Source organism: Bufo gargarizans, chromosome 2, assembly GCF_014858855.1.
Source record: "Bufo gargarizans isolate SCDJY-AF-19 chromosome 2, ASM1485885v1, whole genome shotgun sequence".
In the NCBI taxonomy this organism is placed as follows: domain Eukaryota; kingdom Metazoa; phylum Chordata; class Amphibia; order Anura; family Bufonidae; genus Bufo; species Bufo gargarizans.
This window is the reverse complement of record NC_058081.1, coordinates 262,732,104-262,745,368: the sequence shown is the minus strand read 5'-3', so window position 1 is coordinate 262,745,368 and position 13,265 is coordinate 262,732,104. Positions and strand designations below refer to the sequence as shown.

Sequence of the window (13,265 nt, the reverse complement as noted above, 5' to 3'; positions counted from 1 at the left end):
CTTGGCCAGGAGCCCATTCAGCTTTCTCCTCCATTGGATGAGAGCATGCATATTGTTGTTTCTGGGCAATCGCTTCGGTGATCGATTGCTGACAGAATGACTAACAAGGAGCAGAAGCATCAAGACTAGCAGATGATGGGAAAGACAGACAGATCCCTTCAGCTGAGGTGGTGGAGCCTTAACTGCATGAAATTGGGCGCGTGCCACTGGGTGATGCAGCGGTTGCTGCGGCAGGCTAGACAACCACATCGGAGCCACAGTTCTCACAGGCCACTTTATAGTGACGCTGCATATGTTGGCGCGGGGCCGTGGTGCCAACATTGACATTTTGTCAGCGCTTCACTTTCTGCCCACAATTTCTGCGGCCTAACAAAATATTGGCATACCGCCGAGTATAGCATTTTGCCCCAACACTCTGCTCTTATTGCCTGCTACCGCTGCCTCCGTGAACCCCTGCACCGCTACTTTTGGGGTCGGTAGGCTCCTGCTAAGTGGGTGGTCTATTCCCGGGCATGTTTGGCTCCCAACCTCCCACTGCTGACTCACAGCCAAGCTACCACCCTGTTGGCATCACTGATGTCCCCCTCAGCAGTCTCAGGGTTAGAAGCCTGACCGCTCTGAACACCTGCCCCCACGTGACTCTTCTTGAGGCACCCCTGAGGAAGCCAGCAGAGCCTGGCGATACACGTTGGGCTTGTTTCCTGACCACCACGCATACCTCCACCATGTCATCTTTAATGATAAGTATTACAGCTTTCCACTAATTTCATTGTTGATTGATTACATGCATTTTACTTTTCTGCTCATTTGTATGTGTGGGGGTTTGCTCATGGTGTTGTGGTGAGTCAGGCAGGGCATGTTACGTGATTTGTTCACATGGCCCATATTCATTGTATACAATATTTTTAATTCAATTTCTGTTCTGTCTGTTGTCCTTAATAAATTTGATACTTTTATAGATGTGCGGCTATTATCTCAGTATTCTTTTTTCTCTTGAATTACATAGTGTGTTTTATACCGTGTGCCGGCACTCTTACTCTAATTTTGATGTGCCCCCGTTCCTTTGGATTATACACGTGACTCTTCTCATCACTACTTGCCCGCCTACCAGAGGAAGCGGCAGATGTCTCCTCCAGATCTTGGCTCGGCAGTAGCTGATGACTGTCCTCTAGTAGCTCGTCCCTCACTGAAAAGTGGAGCCGAGCCTACAGCATATAATACTTCTCACGCTGAGGGAACTGAAAATGACAGAGGAAGGTTCAGGACAGGTGGAGGCACAGGGCCTGCTCCCAGGCCATGCCAACTAAGTGTTGCGTCAGAGGAACCCACCAACTCTTGGCTGGGGGTGTCTGAAATCGAAGACCGAGTCAACCATTCAAACACCGCTGGGTTGCTGGTCAAGAAGACACGACAGCTAGATGACACCAGGAGTTCAGGCCTCTTGCTGCAACTCCTGCTGCCACCCCCCCCCCCCCCCCCTTCTTCTGCTGTCTGTGACAGAAACATTTTGGCCACTGCCCTTTCCCTTTGAAGGGCCTGTCACCTGTGTGTCTGGCATACTGTATAATAAAATATTTAAATTAAAATTAAATTAAAATAATACCCCCCAAAAAGACTGTAGTACAAACTTCACAGCTGAACTGCAATTAAGACATATATATTTTTTTCTGATTAATAAATTTCCCCCCCAAAAAAATATAATACCAATCACAATTCACCGAAGAACGGCAATTAAGGGTACTTTTACACTTGCTTTAAAGTTTTCCGGTATTGAGTTCCATCACAGGGGCTCAATACTGGAAAACAACGCTTCAGTTTTATCCTAATGCATTCTGAATGGAAAGCATTCAGTTCAGTATGCATCAGGATGTCTTCAGTTCAGTCACTCTTACGATATTTAAATGAAAATCCGGAACACTTGCCGGAATGCCGGATCCAGCATTAATTTCCTATTGAAATGTAATAAAGGGGTTATCCCATCTTAGACAATGGGGGCATATCTCTAGGCTATGCCCCCATTGTCTGATAGGTGCGGGTCCTACCTCTGGGACACACACCTACAAGGAGAACGGAGAAAGTTGAGGAGGGCGCACAGCGCATGCTGCGTAGCCGCCCTCTATTCATTTCTATGGAGCCACCGTCGGCCCCATAGAAATGAATGGGAGCGGTGGCTGCACATGAGCGGTGCTCTCCCATTCACTTCAATGGGAGAGGCGGGGAGCTGCATCTGGTGGTGGACAGACCCCGGGAAACCTGGTGTCCTCCAGCCACAACTCTCTCCGGCTCTGAGATGGGACCCACACCTATAAGACAATAAGGGCATATCCTAGCGATATGCCCCAATTGTCTAAGATGTGATAACCCCTTTAATGCAGGATCCAGTACTGAGTGTTCTGGAAAACCGGATCCATTTTTTCCAGATGACACCGAAGAGATGGATCCGGGGTTTCAATGCATTTGTCAGCCGGATAAGCATCCGGATCCGGAAACAAATTCTATCCGTTTGCATATGGATTTCCGGATCCGGCGGGCAGTTCCAGCAACGGAACTGCCTGCCGGAATCCAACAACGCAAGTGTGAAAGTACCCTTAGACGTATTCTTTTTCCTATTATTACACCCCAAAAAAAGAAATATACCAGTCACAATTCACCGCAGAACGGCTAATGGGACGTACGTATATTTCCTTTTAATACACCGCGTAAATGGCTGTAGTATAATGCATAATGTAACTTCACCGCTGAACAGTAATTATGACATATATTTTTCCCTTTTTTTTTTCCTATTAATACACCCCCAAAAAAATAAACTATGTGAAATCAATGCAGAATGGCTAATGGGACGTGCGTATCTTTCCTATTAATACACCATGTAAATGGCTGTAGTACAATGTAACTTCACTGCTGAACAACAATGACATATATTTTTTCATTTTTTTCCTATTAATACACCCCCCCCCCCCCCCAAAAAAAATAAAAAAAATAAAGTAAAACAATGTAAAATCAATGCAGGACGGCTGACGTATGTATCTATTAATACACCCAGTATATGGCTGTATTACACAGCACTTGCATCCTAATCACAAGCAAGGTTTGTTGGAATTAGTGATGTATCATATAGTGAAAACAACCTAAAAGCAGCAGTATAACTGTAATTTGGATTCCCAATTAGTGCAGCAAGGTGTAATAGGTTTGCTCCTTTTTTTGGCAGATTTTCCATTTTAATCATTTTTTCCGCTAACAAAGCAAGGCTTAACAGCCAAACAAAACTGAAAATTTATTGCCCTGATTTTGTAGTTTACAGAAACACCCGATATATGTCCGTAAACTGCTGTACAGACACACGGCAGGGCGCAGAAGGAAAGGAACACCATATGGTTTTTGGAAGGCAGATTTTGCTGGAATGGTTTTTTGACACCATGTCCCATTTGAAGCCCCCCTGATGCTCCCCTAGAGTAGAAACTCCAAATAAGTGACCTATTTTGGAAAATGCACCCCTCAAGGTATTAAAAACTGATTTTACAAACTTTGGTAACCCTTTAGGTGTTCCACAAGAGTTAATGGAATATGGAGATGAAATTTTAGAATTTCTATATTTTGTCAAATCTTTATCCATTTTTTTCCAGTAACAAAGCAAGGGTTAACAGCCAAACAAAACTCAATATTTATTGCACTGATTCTATAGTTAACAAAAACACCCAATATGTGGTCATAAACTGCTGTACGGGCACACGGCAGGGAGCAGAAGGAAAGGAGCGCCATGTGGCTTTTGGAAGGCAGATTTTGCTGGACTGGTTTTTTGACACCATGTCACATTTCAAGACCCCCTGATGCACGCCTAGAGTAGAAACTCCAAAAAAGTGACCTCTTTTTGGAAACTACAGGATAAGGTGGCAGTTTTGTTGGTATTATTTTAAGGTACATATGATTTTTGGTTGCTCTATAATACACTTTTTGTGAGGCAAGGTAACAAAAAAATAACAGTTTTGTCACATTTTTTATTTTTTGCTATTTACAATGTTTATCTGACAGATTAGATTATGTGCTATTTTTATAGACCAGGTTGTTATGGACGCGACAATACCAAATATGTTTGTTTGTTTCAGTTTTACATAATGAAGCATTTTTGAAAAAAAACATTTTTTTAGTGTCTCCACATTCTGAAAGCCATATTTTGGTTTTTTGGGCGATTGTCTTACGCTAATTTTTTTCGGTCTAAGATGACGGTTTGATTGGTACTACTTTAGGATGCATATGACTTTTTGATTGCTTGGTATTACACTTTTTGTGATGTAAGGTGACAAAAAATTGCTCTTTTGACAACGATTTTATTTATAATTTTTTTTACGTGTTCACCTGAGATGTTAGGTCATGTGATATTTTTATAGAGCAAGTTCTTACAGACACGGCGATACCTAATATGTATACTTTTTTATTTACTTAAGTTTTACACAATAACAGCACTTTTGAAACAAAAAAAATATATATATTTTAGTGTCTCCATCTTCTGAGAGCCATAGTTTATTTATTTTTTGGGCTATTGTCTTATGTAGAGGCTAAATTTTTGCGGGATGAGGTGACTGTTAGATTGATACTATTTTGGGGGGCATACACCTTTTGATCGTGTGGTGTTGCACTTTTAGTGCAATAACATGACCATAGGGTTGGGACAGGAAGCGCATAGCGCTGTATACACAGCACTCGGTGAGCACTGTGTACACAGCGATCTAGAAGGCAGGGACACCTAGGAACTGTTCCTGCCTTCTCTCTGGGTTGCCCTGCTGTCACTGACAGCGGGCAATCCGCTTTTCAGCTGCACGATTAGCTTGCAACTGCGATCTCTGAATGGACGTTCCAGAACGTCCATTCAGAGTTAAACATCCACCCATAGGACGTTTATATTCTATGGGCGGATGTGAGGTGGTTAAACTTTTATATATAAATTTTTTTAAATCATATATTTAATTTTTTTTTGCTTTTTTGTAATAATTTTGAAGCTTGTATTTGAGCATACAAAATCAATTTAATTTTGAACAATCATGTATTTTTAAAATCACTTTATTACAGTCTATTGCTCATTTCTTAAGTTGGCCTGCCACCTGGTGGCCAAAGTAAAAATTGCAGTTTAAAGGCTCTTGGCCTCGTCAGCAAGGCTGAGCACTTACAAATCAATTACCAGCATCCTCACAGGCTACAGAAGATGCCTGTAATACCCCCAGAATCGTGAGCGTCCTGGTTTTTGCACATTTAGATACTGTGATCTCAATTGATCACAGCAACTAAAGGCTTTAATTACTGCGATCGGCAAGGTTGCCATAGCCACATGTTCGGTATAGGGCATGTGTCTGCAGATTTGTACCTATGAAACTGGCTGACCTGTTACATGTGCACTTGGCAGCTGAAGGCATATGTGTTTGTCCTATGTTCATATGTTCTAGCAGAGAAAAAATAGATTTTAATATATGCAAATGTAAGTTCCCCATAAAAGATTGGTATTAAAGGGGTTATCCATGTTATATAATGCCCCCCCACCCCCTCCCAATAGAGGTTGTACTTACCTCACTCCCCGGCACCCGTGTTGCTTCTCATACTGGCTAGGGAAGCTAGTTCCTGTTGCGGCCTGCTCTTGGCGCGACAGGAGATGCAGCGGAGGCTGTGCCAGCATCGGAAGTGACACGGGTGCTGGGAATCAAAGTACAACCTGTGTGAGGGGCCCTGGCATATGGGTGGGCATTATAGAACATGGATAACCCCTTTAACATTGAAACTATTGCAGTCTCATGAGCTGAAGCTGACGTTTTTTCTTTTTCTTTTTCATATGGAGAGATTTTAGATTGACCGCTGTGTGACTGCAGTATTCACACCGTCGCCATTTATATACCTTATTGTTTTAATAATTTAAATCATTGGTAAATTTGGATTTATTAATGGCAAGAATTGATTTCACCAGATATACCAAACCATTGTACAGTTTTGTTTCCATAGCGCTATATTACAGATGCAGTGGAAATTTCTTAATGACTATTAACCTCGCTGAGGACATACATATTTATAATTGTGAATTCATGCAATGGGAGCATATGGATCACAGTAAGCATGAATAAAACATAACTTTTAATGTTAAATATTAAATATTCAATGATCCACCCACTTCAAACAAACAAGGATACATACAAACATATATAAGACCTGATAGTCTCAATAGTACTTGAAGGGGAAGGCAGAATAAGAGAATGAGGACAACGTGAGGGACCTCACTATCCCTATGGGGACCCTCACTATTGCCTCAACCCACAGGAACACCATGATGGTGGATGGCCTGTGGTCCCGTACCTGCCCTAACTCTCCCTCAACCGACCCTAAAACCTACCAACGCGTTTCCCCTTGAAAAGGTTCATCAGGGGAGAGATAATGGGTAAAGAAACAGATCAACACATACAATAACATATACGTCTTGGATGAAAGCTTGATATATCAGATATTACAATCAATCAAAAGCACCTAGAATTGATAATCTTGCTTATGACACCAGCTCATGTAGTTATGATAAATATACGATTTATATAATATGTCCAGGAGTCACACCAATGTAAAGAGAGATATATTGGTCACCTTACTGATCATTAATCAGATGTTTTAAATTAATTAATCAAGCACTTATTCCTCAAAGTCACAGTATGAAATTAGCGATGTCACATATTGTGAACCTTATTTTGATGCAAGCACCTAATTTTACAGGACCACATGCATAAGATTAACACTGCAGACCTTATTGTCAATGCATACTAGGACCTGAGTGCATAATACTCCTGTTCACACCCTATAGAGTACATATCAATCTTATATACGGCTTCAGAATAGAATAACAGGTTGTGGTCTGAGGACCTCTTACTTGTCCTTTGATAGGAAACCTGGTGTATACATTACATGGCCATGTCGCTGGTGGAGGGAGCTTTTATGGAGGCGGATGCCCTGTGAGGTTTTAGGGTCGGTTGAGGGAGAGTTAGGGCAGGTACGGGACCACAGGCCACCGACCATCAGGGTGTTCCTGTGGGTTGAGACAATAGTGATGGTCCCCATAGGGATAGTGAGGTCCTTCACGTTGTCCTCATTCTCTTATTCTGCCTCCCCCCTCAAGTACTATTGAGACTATCAGGTCTTATATATGTTTGTATGTATTCTTGTTTGTTTGAAGTGGGTGGATCATTGATTATTTAATATTTAACATTAAAAGTTATGTTTTATTCATGCTTACTGTGATCCAGAAATTCCCTAATGGTGTGCTGTAGGGTGGTAATTGTTCAAATGCAGTTTTTAAAGCGGTTGTCCCACAAAAAATATTCTACAGTTTTCAAACTAGATCTGAATACTTTATTATTGCATGTAATTAAACATTTTATATAGCCTCTGAGATATTCTATAAAATGCATCCGTATAGTTCCACCCCTGTTCTTTTTCTTATTTCTTTGTCCGGCTCACTGCGATGGCTGCACATGCTCAGTTTCATCCTTCATCTGCCTCCCAAGCTGTGATAGGGAGAGCTGAGACACGCCCCCTGAGCTGCAGCAGAAAAGACACACACCCTGAGCTGCAGTAGAGCAATGAATTGGGAGATCTCTGGATCCAGGTGAGGTACAGGGCTGGTTCTAGCTTTTTTAGAAAGAGATTGTACTATATGATTTTCATTTTTTACATTAATCATGGGATATCCCCTTTAATGATAAGTTCCATTAACTTTAAAGGGAACCTGTCATGTGGATATTTAATTATAAGCTAACTAATTATATGCAATCATTAACTACTAAAAAGTACCTTAGATGTATTCACTTACTGGTCTGACAGATGGTTACCTCATAATATACACACAAAGATGCCACATGCCGCATGCTAATAAGCTGATTTGAATCCAGCATGATGTCAGTGAGTCCAGTGTTTATTTAATTCAGAGCTATAGCCACTCCCCTGCCCACCTGCTGCTGATTCATATGGAAAATAACTGTCAATCAGCAGCAGGTAGGCGGAAAGAGTCAGGAGCTCATAAATATTCATGACTCATCATTATCAGCTGGAGCTTTTCAATACAAGATGTTGGAAGATTTTGCTAACCTAGCATTTTGCCAAGAGAATCAGTCACTTATTTATGTTGCCCTTGGTTAGGACACCATAAAACTGGTGACAGGTTCCCTTTAAAGAACTGTTTCTTAATATAACATTGCATATCTCTGTAAACTGATCATTGTACACAGTGGTTAGGGTTTTCTTTAGGACCACATGAGATCAGATATTTTTTTTCCCTGTACTAGTGCAGTGTGGTTACATTCTACCAAACACATAGCCCTTGTTAGGCTACTTTCACATTTGCGGCATAGTGATCCGGCAAGCAGTTCCATCGCCGGAACTGCCTGCCGGATACGACAAAACGTATGCCAACTGATGGAATTTGTAAGACTGATCAGGATCCTGATCAGTCTTAAAAATGCCTGATCAGTCAGAAAAACGCATTGAAATGCTGGATCCGTCTTTCCGGAGTCATCTAGCAAAATGGATCCGGCATTTTTTTTTTCGCCTTTTTTTCGGTAAGGACAGATCCGGCATTCCAGTATTTTGAACTAATACATTTCTATGGGAAAAAAATGCTGGATCCGGCATTCAGGCAAGTCTTCAGTTTTTTTGGCCGGAGATAAAACTGTAGCATGCTGCAGTTTTATCTTTTGCCTGATCAGTCAAAAAGACTGAACTGAAGACATCCTGATGCATCCTGAATGGAATGCTCTCCATTCAGAATGCATGGGGATACAACTGATTAGTTCTTTCCCGGCATTGTGCCCTTTTGACGGAACTCAGTGCCGGTAAAGAAAACTGCAAGTGTGAAAGTACCCTAAGGGTCCATTCACACGTCCGTTTTTTCTTTCCTGATCTGTTCCGTTTTTTCAGGAACAGATCAGGACCAGATCTGGACCCATTCATTTTCAATGGGTCCTGGAAAAAATCGGACAGCACAATGTGTGCTGTCCGTTTCCGTTGTTCCGTTCCGCATGTCCGTTTAAATATTAGGGCTCTTTCACACTTGCGTTATAGTCTTCCGGCATAGAGTTCCGTCGTCGGGGCTCTATGCCGGAAGAATACTGATCAGGATTATCCCCATGCATTCTGAATGGAGTGAAATCCGTTCAGGATGCATCAGGATGTCTTCAGTTCCGGAACGGAACGTTTTTTGGCCGCAGCAAATAGCGCAGCATGCTGCGCTTTTTGCTCCGGCCAAAAATCCGGAACACTTGCCGCAACGACGGATCCGGAATAATAGCCCATTGGAATGTATTATTCCGGATCCGTCCTAACATCTTCAGTTCTTACGACGCAACGACGGATCCGGAAGTTGCGTCTGCGCCTGCGCCAGGAAGTAGGAAGGGCTTGGCTGGCGCCAACTTCGGCAGACAACCCGCGCGGGAGAGGACAGGTCGTGTCTTCAGCTCCTGGAGGTGAGTTTTCAGTGTGTGTTTTGTCTGGAAATATACATTAACTACATGCATCTACTATGTCCTAGACATAGTAGATGCATGTAGGAGGCAGCAAATGAATGCTGGGGGTAGTAGTCCCCTGGGGAATACTGCCCCCAGCACCCACCGTGCAGTCACCCCAGCTGCAGTCCAAAGTGCTTTTTCTTTGGGACTGCAGCTGGCTGGGGTGACTGCATGGTTGATGTTGGGGGTAGTAGTCCCCTGGGGAATGCAGCCCCCCGCACCCACCGTGCAGTCCCCCCAGCTTCAGTCCAAAGTGCTTTTTCTTTGGGACTGCTGCTGGCTGGGGTGACTGCATGGTTGATGTTGGGGGTAGTAGTCCCCTGGGGAATGCAGCCCCCCGCACCCACCGTGCAGTCCCCCCAGCTTCAGTCCAAAGTGCTTTTTCTTTGGGACTGCAGCTGGCTGGGGTGACTGCATGGTTGATGTTGGGGGTAGTAGTCCCCTGGGGAATGCAGCCCCCCGCACCCACCGTGCAGTCCCCCCAGCTTCAGTCCAAAGTGCTTTTTCTTTGGGACTGCAGCTGGCTGGGGTGACTGCATGGTTGATGTTGGGGGTAGTAGTCCCCTGGGGAATGCAGCCCCCCGCACCCACCGTGCAGTCACCCCCAGCTTCAGTCCAAAGTGCTTTTTCTTTGGGACTGCAGCTGGCTGGGGTGACTGCATGGTTGATGTTGGGGGTAGTAGTCCCCTGGGGAATGCAGCCCCCCGCACCCACCGTGCAGTCACCCCAGCTTCAGTCCAAAGTGCTTTTTCTTTGGGACTGCATGCTGGCTGGGGTGACTGCATGGTTGATGTTGGGGGTAGTAGTCCCCTGGGGAATGCAGCCCCCCGCACCCACCGTGCAGTCCCCCCAGCTTCAGTCCAAAGTGCTTTTTCTTTGGGACTGCAGCTGGCTGGGGTGACTGCATGGTTGATGTTGGGGGTAGTAGTCCCCTGGGGAATGCAGCCCCCCGCACCCACCGTGCAGTCCCCCCAGCTGCAGTCCAAAGTGCTTTTTCTTTGGGACTGCAGCTGGCTGGGGTGACTGCATGGTTGATGTTGGGGGTAGTAGTCCCCTGGGGAATGCAGCCCCCCGCACCCACCGTGCAGTCCCCCCAGCTGCAGTCCAAAGTGCTTTTTCTTTGGGACTGCAGCTGGCTGGGGTGACTGCATGGTTGATGTTGGGGGTAGTAGTCCCCTGGTTAAGGTAGTACTGTTTAATATTAATGTGTTAATTTTCATCTTTTTGTTCTCATTTTTCTTAGGTTATATTTTTTGGGAGACAGACCTTATCTTCATCTTTGAAAAAAAAAATGTCCAGTAAGTATCATTTTTTAGGTTTTTTTTTTCAATGATTGAAAAACAATTGTTTAATTATTTTTAATTTTTTCAATAGGCTATTCAAGTGAGTCCGGCAACTCTCCTCCAAGGCGACGAGTTCGCTTGGACACGGTATGTCATGTTTTAACTTTTTATTTTATTATCCCATTCATGTCCAAAATATTAATTTTATATTTCTTTTACAGCATTCGTCAACGGAGGAGAGGTATTCCGGCCCTGTTCCTACAGCGGGAGAGGAGGAAGTCGGGGGTGGACACCATGAATCGGTAATTTAATAAAAAATAAAAAATGCAGTGTGTTTTTTCTAAAATTATTAAAATTTAAGGTTATTAAGTTTGATATTCTTTTATTTTAGTCTAATCCTACTGTTGCATCAAGAGGTCGTCAGCAACCATCCACAAGGCGCCGGGGAGCACGCGGCGGTCGGGGACGTGTGAGTATATCTCAGTATTGATTCTTGTTATCTCATATGTGTAAATTATTACATTATTTTTTTAAATTAATAAATTATTTTCTCATTTTTTTTAGGGTTCAAGGGCCTCTGCCAGAACGGATGAGGAGGAATTATCTGGTTTCTATATAGACAACGAACTCCTCATCCATCTGGTGGAGGAACGCGTCCCACTCTGGGACCATACCGACCGCCGCCATGCAGACCATCACCTGACCCGGAGTCTGTGGATGGAGATTTGCGGCAAAATGCTGACGGATTGGGACGACCTCAGTGAAGGCAAACAGGAAGATTGCAGTAAGTATCCTTAAATTTTTTTAATTGATTAGTGATGTGTCATGTCCAACCTGCGGCCTCCAGCTGTTGCAAAACTACAACTTCCAGCATGCCCTATCCAGGCATGTTGGGAGTAGTAGTTTTGCAACAGCTGTAGGGCTGCAGTTTGGTAATGCCAGTAATTTGAGAGTAATGTTTATTTTCATATTTTTCAGAGACGGCAGTTATGGTGCGATGGCGCTCAATAAGGGACCGCTATAAGAAAGACTATAATGAGGAGGTCAATCGCCCGAGTGGGTCTGGCGGAACCCGCCGGCAGCCGTACCGCTATGCGGCTGCCCTAGGGTTCCTACGTAGAACCCTAGAGCTGCGAAGGTAAGTACAAAAATCCCTAAAAAAATTGGTCAAATGGTGAAAACTATTTTAAAAAAATGCTAATTTTTCTTTTTTTGTTTTTTTTACAGAACAACTAGCAGTACTCGGGCGCCAGAACCTCCTTCTGAAAGTCAACAAGAGGCGGTCCCTGCTGAGCTGCCACCCGCGGATCCCTCTCCACCTCGTCCAGCACCTGGTCAGGACCCAAATCGTCCTCTACTGGTGCCCTCTGGTGACGCAACAATGGCCGTTATGGCGCCACTTTTTGAGGCGTTGATGCGTCGCCAGAGGGCCGGTAGAAGCCGCCAAGCTGATTATGAAGACCTCACAAGGCTCTTGTATGAGACCTTGTGTGGTTACAGCAATAGGATTGTAGCCATCGAGGCCGAGCTGAGAAGTCTGCGGGAGTGTGTGGCGCAGTTTTCTCAGCCGGGCCCGCTACAAACCTATTGGCCGTCAATTATTCAGCTGGTGGCGGACTTCACGCCCGACCAGGTGTTGGAGTTCAGACGTAGGGTGGAGGATGCGGTGTGGGATTTGAGACACCGCACAACTCCTGTTCCCCAACCACCAACCTATCCCCCCTCCCATTCCTATCCCCCCTCCCATTCCTATCCCCCCTCCCATTCCTATCCCCCCTCCCATTCCTATCCCCCACCACAACCTCCTCACCCCTTCCAACCTCCTCACCCTTCCAACCTCCTCACCCCTTCCAACCTCCGCAAACTCCAACCCGTCCACCTCAACCACCTCCCCATTCTACAACCCCCGAGCCTTTTCACCACTCTTCTTTCTCTCCTCAAAACTACTTCCAACAAGCAACTTTCACCACTCCTTCTTCGCTGGCTCGGACAACTCCTTCACCCAATCCCCCATCCCGTTTGCATACTCCCTCTGTCTCTCCTCCCACATCACACATTTCAGTCTCCACCAGAACATACGAAGGTGGAGAGGGATCAAGCCGTGCACTGCCTTCCACCCCCCAACCTCCTCCTACAATTCCTCAATACCAGGATTTGTAATTTTTGTTATTTCAAATTTTATATTAATATTGTTTTATTTATATATAGTTTTATTTTGTAAAATTCAGTAAAATTCAGTTCAAAGTTTTTATGTGTCCTTGTGTTTTTTTTACTTATCTAAAAATAAAGGCCCAACATGCTCTTCCACCGCTTGTGGAGCGACACAGGAACTGTCGCTCTACAGGCGGTGGGAGAGGGTGTGGTGGATAAAGGCCTGACACGCTCTCACACCGCTTGTGGAGCGACACTGGAACTGTCGCTCTACAGGCGGTGGGAGAGGGTGTGGTGGATAAAGGCCTGACAC

At 44.4% G+C, this 13,265-nt stretch overlaps 1 protein-coding gene across 1 annotated transcript; it reads left to right on the top strand.

The window, feature by feature from the left end:
* The first annotated feature begins 11,514 nt into the window (after positions 1-11,514).
* On the top strand, positions 11,515-13,032 carry LOC122925830 (synaptic defective enhancer 1-like). Its single transcript, XM_044277186.1, has 4 exons — positions 11,515-11,585; positions 11,780-11,939; positions 12,029-12,957; positions 13,010-13,032. Exons 1-4 carry the CDS (start codon positions 11,519-11,521, stop codon positions 13,030-13,032), a joined length of 1,179 nt encoding a protein of 392 aa, XP_044133121.1. The 5' UTR covers positions 11,515-11,518.
* The last annotated feature ends 233 nt before the right edge of the window (positions 13,033-13,265 follow it).

Excerpts from the sequence above, each read along its gene's own strand:
- LOC122925830 (XM_044277186.1), top strand. The coding sequence starts at position 11,519 with ATGGAGATTTGCGGCAAAATGCTGACGGATTGGGACGACCTCAGTGAA. Across the intron at positions 11,586-11,779 it reads AGGCAAACAGGAAGATTGCA|AGACGGCAGTTATGGTGCGA; the intron begins GTAAGTATCCTT and ends CATATTTTTCAG. Across the intron at positions 12,958-13,009 it reads ATTCCTCAATACCAGGATTT|TTTTATTTTGTAAAATTCAG; the intron begins GTAATTTTTGTT and ends ATTTATATATAG.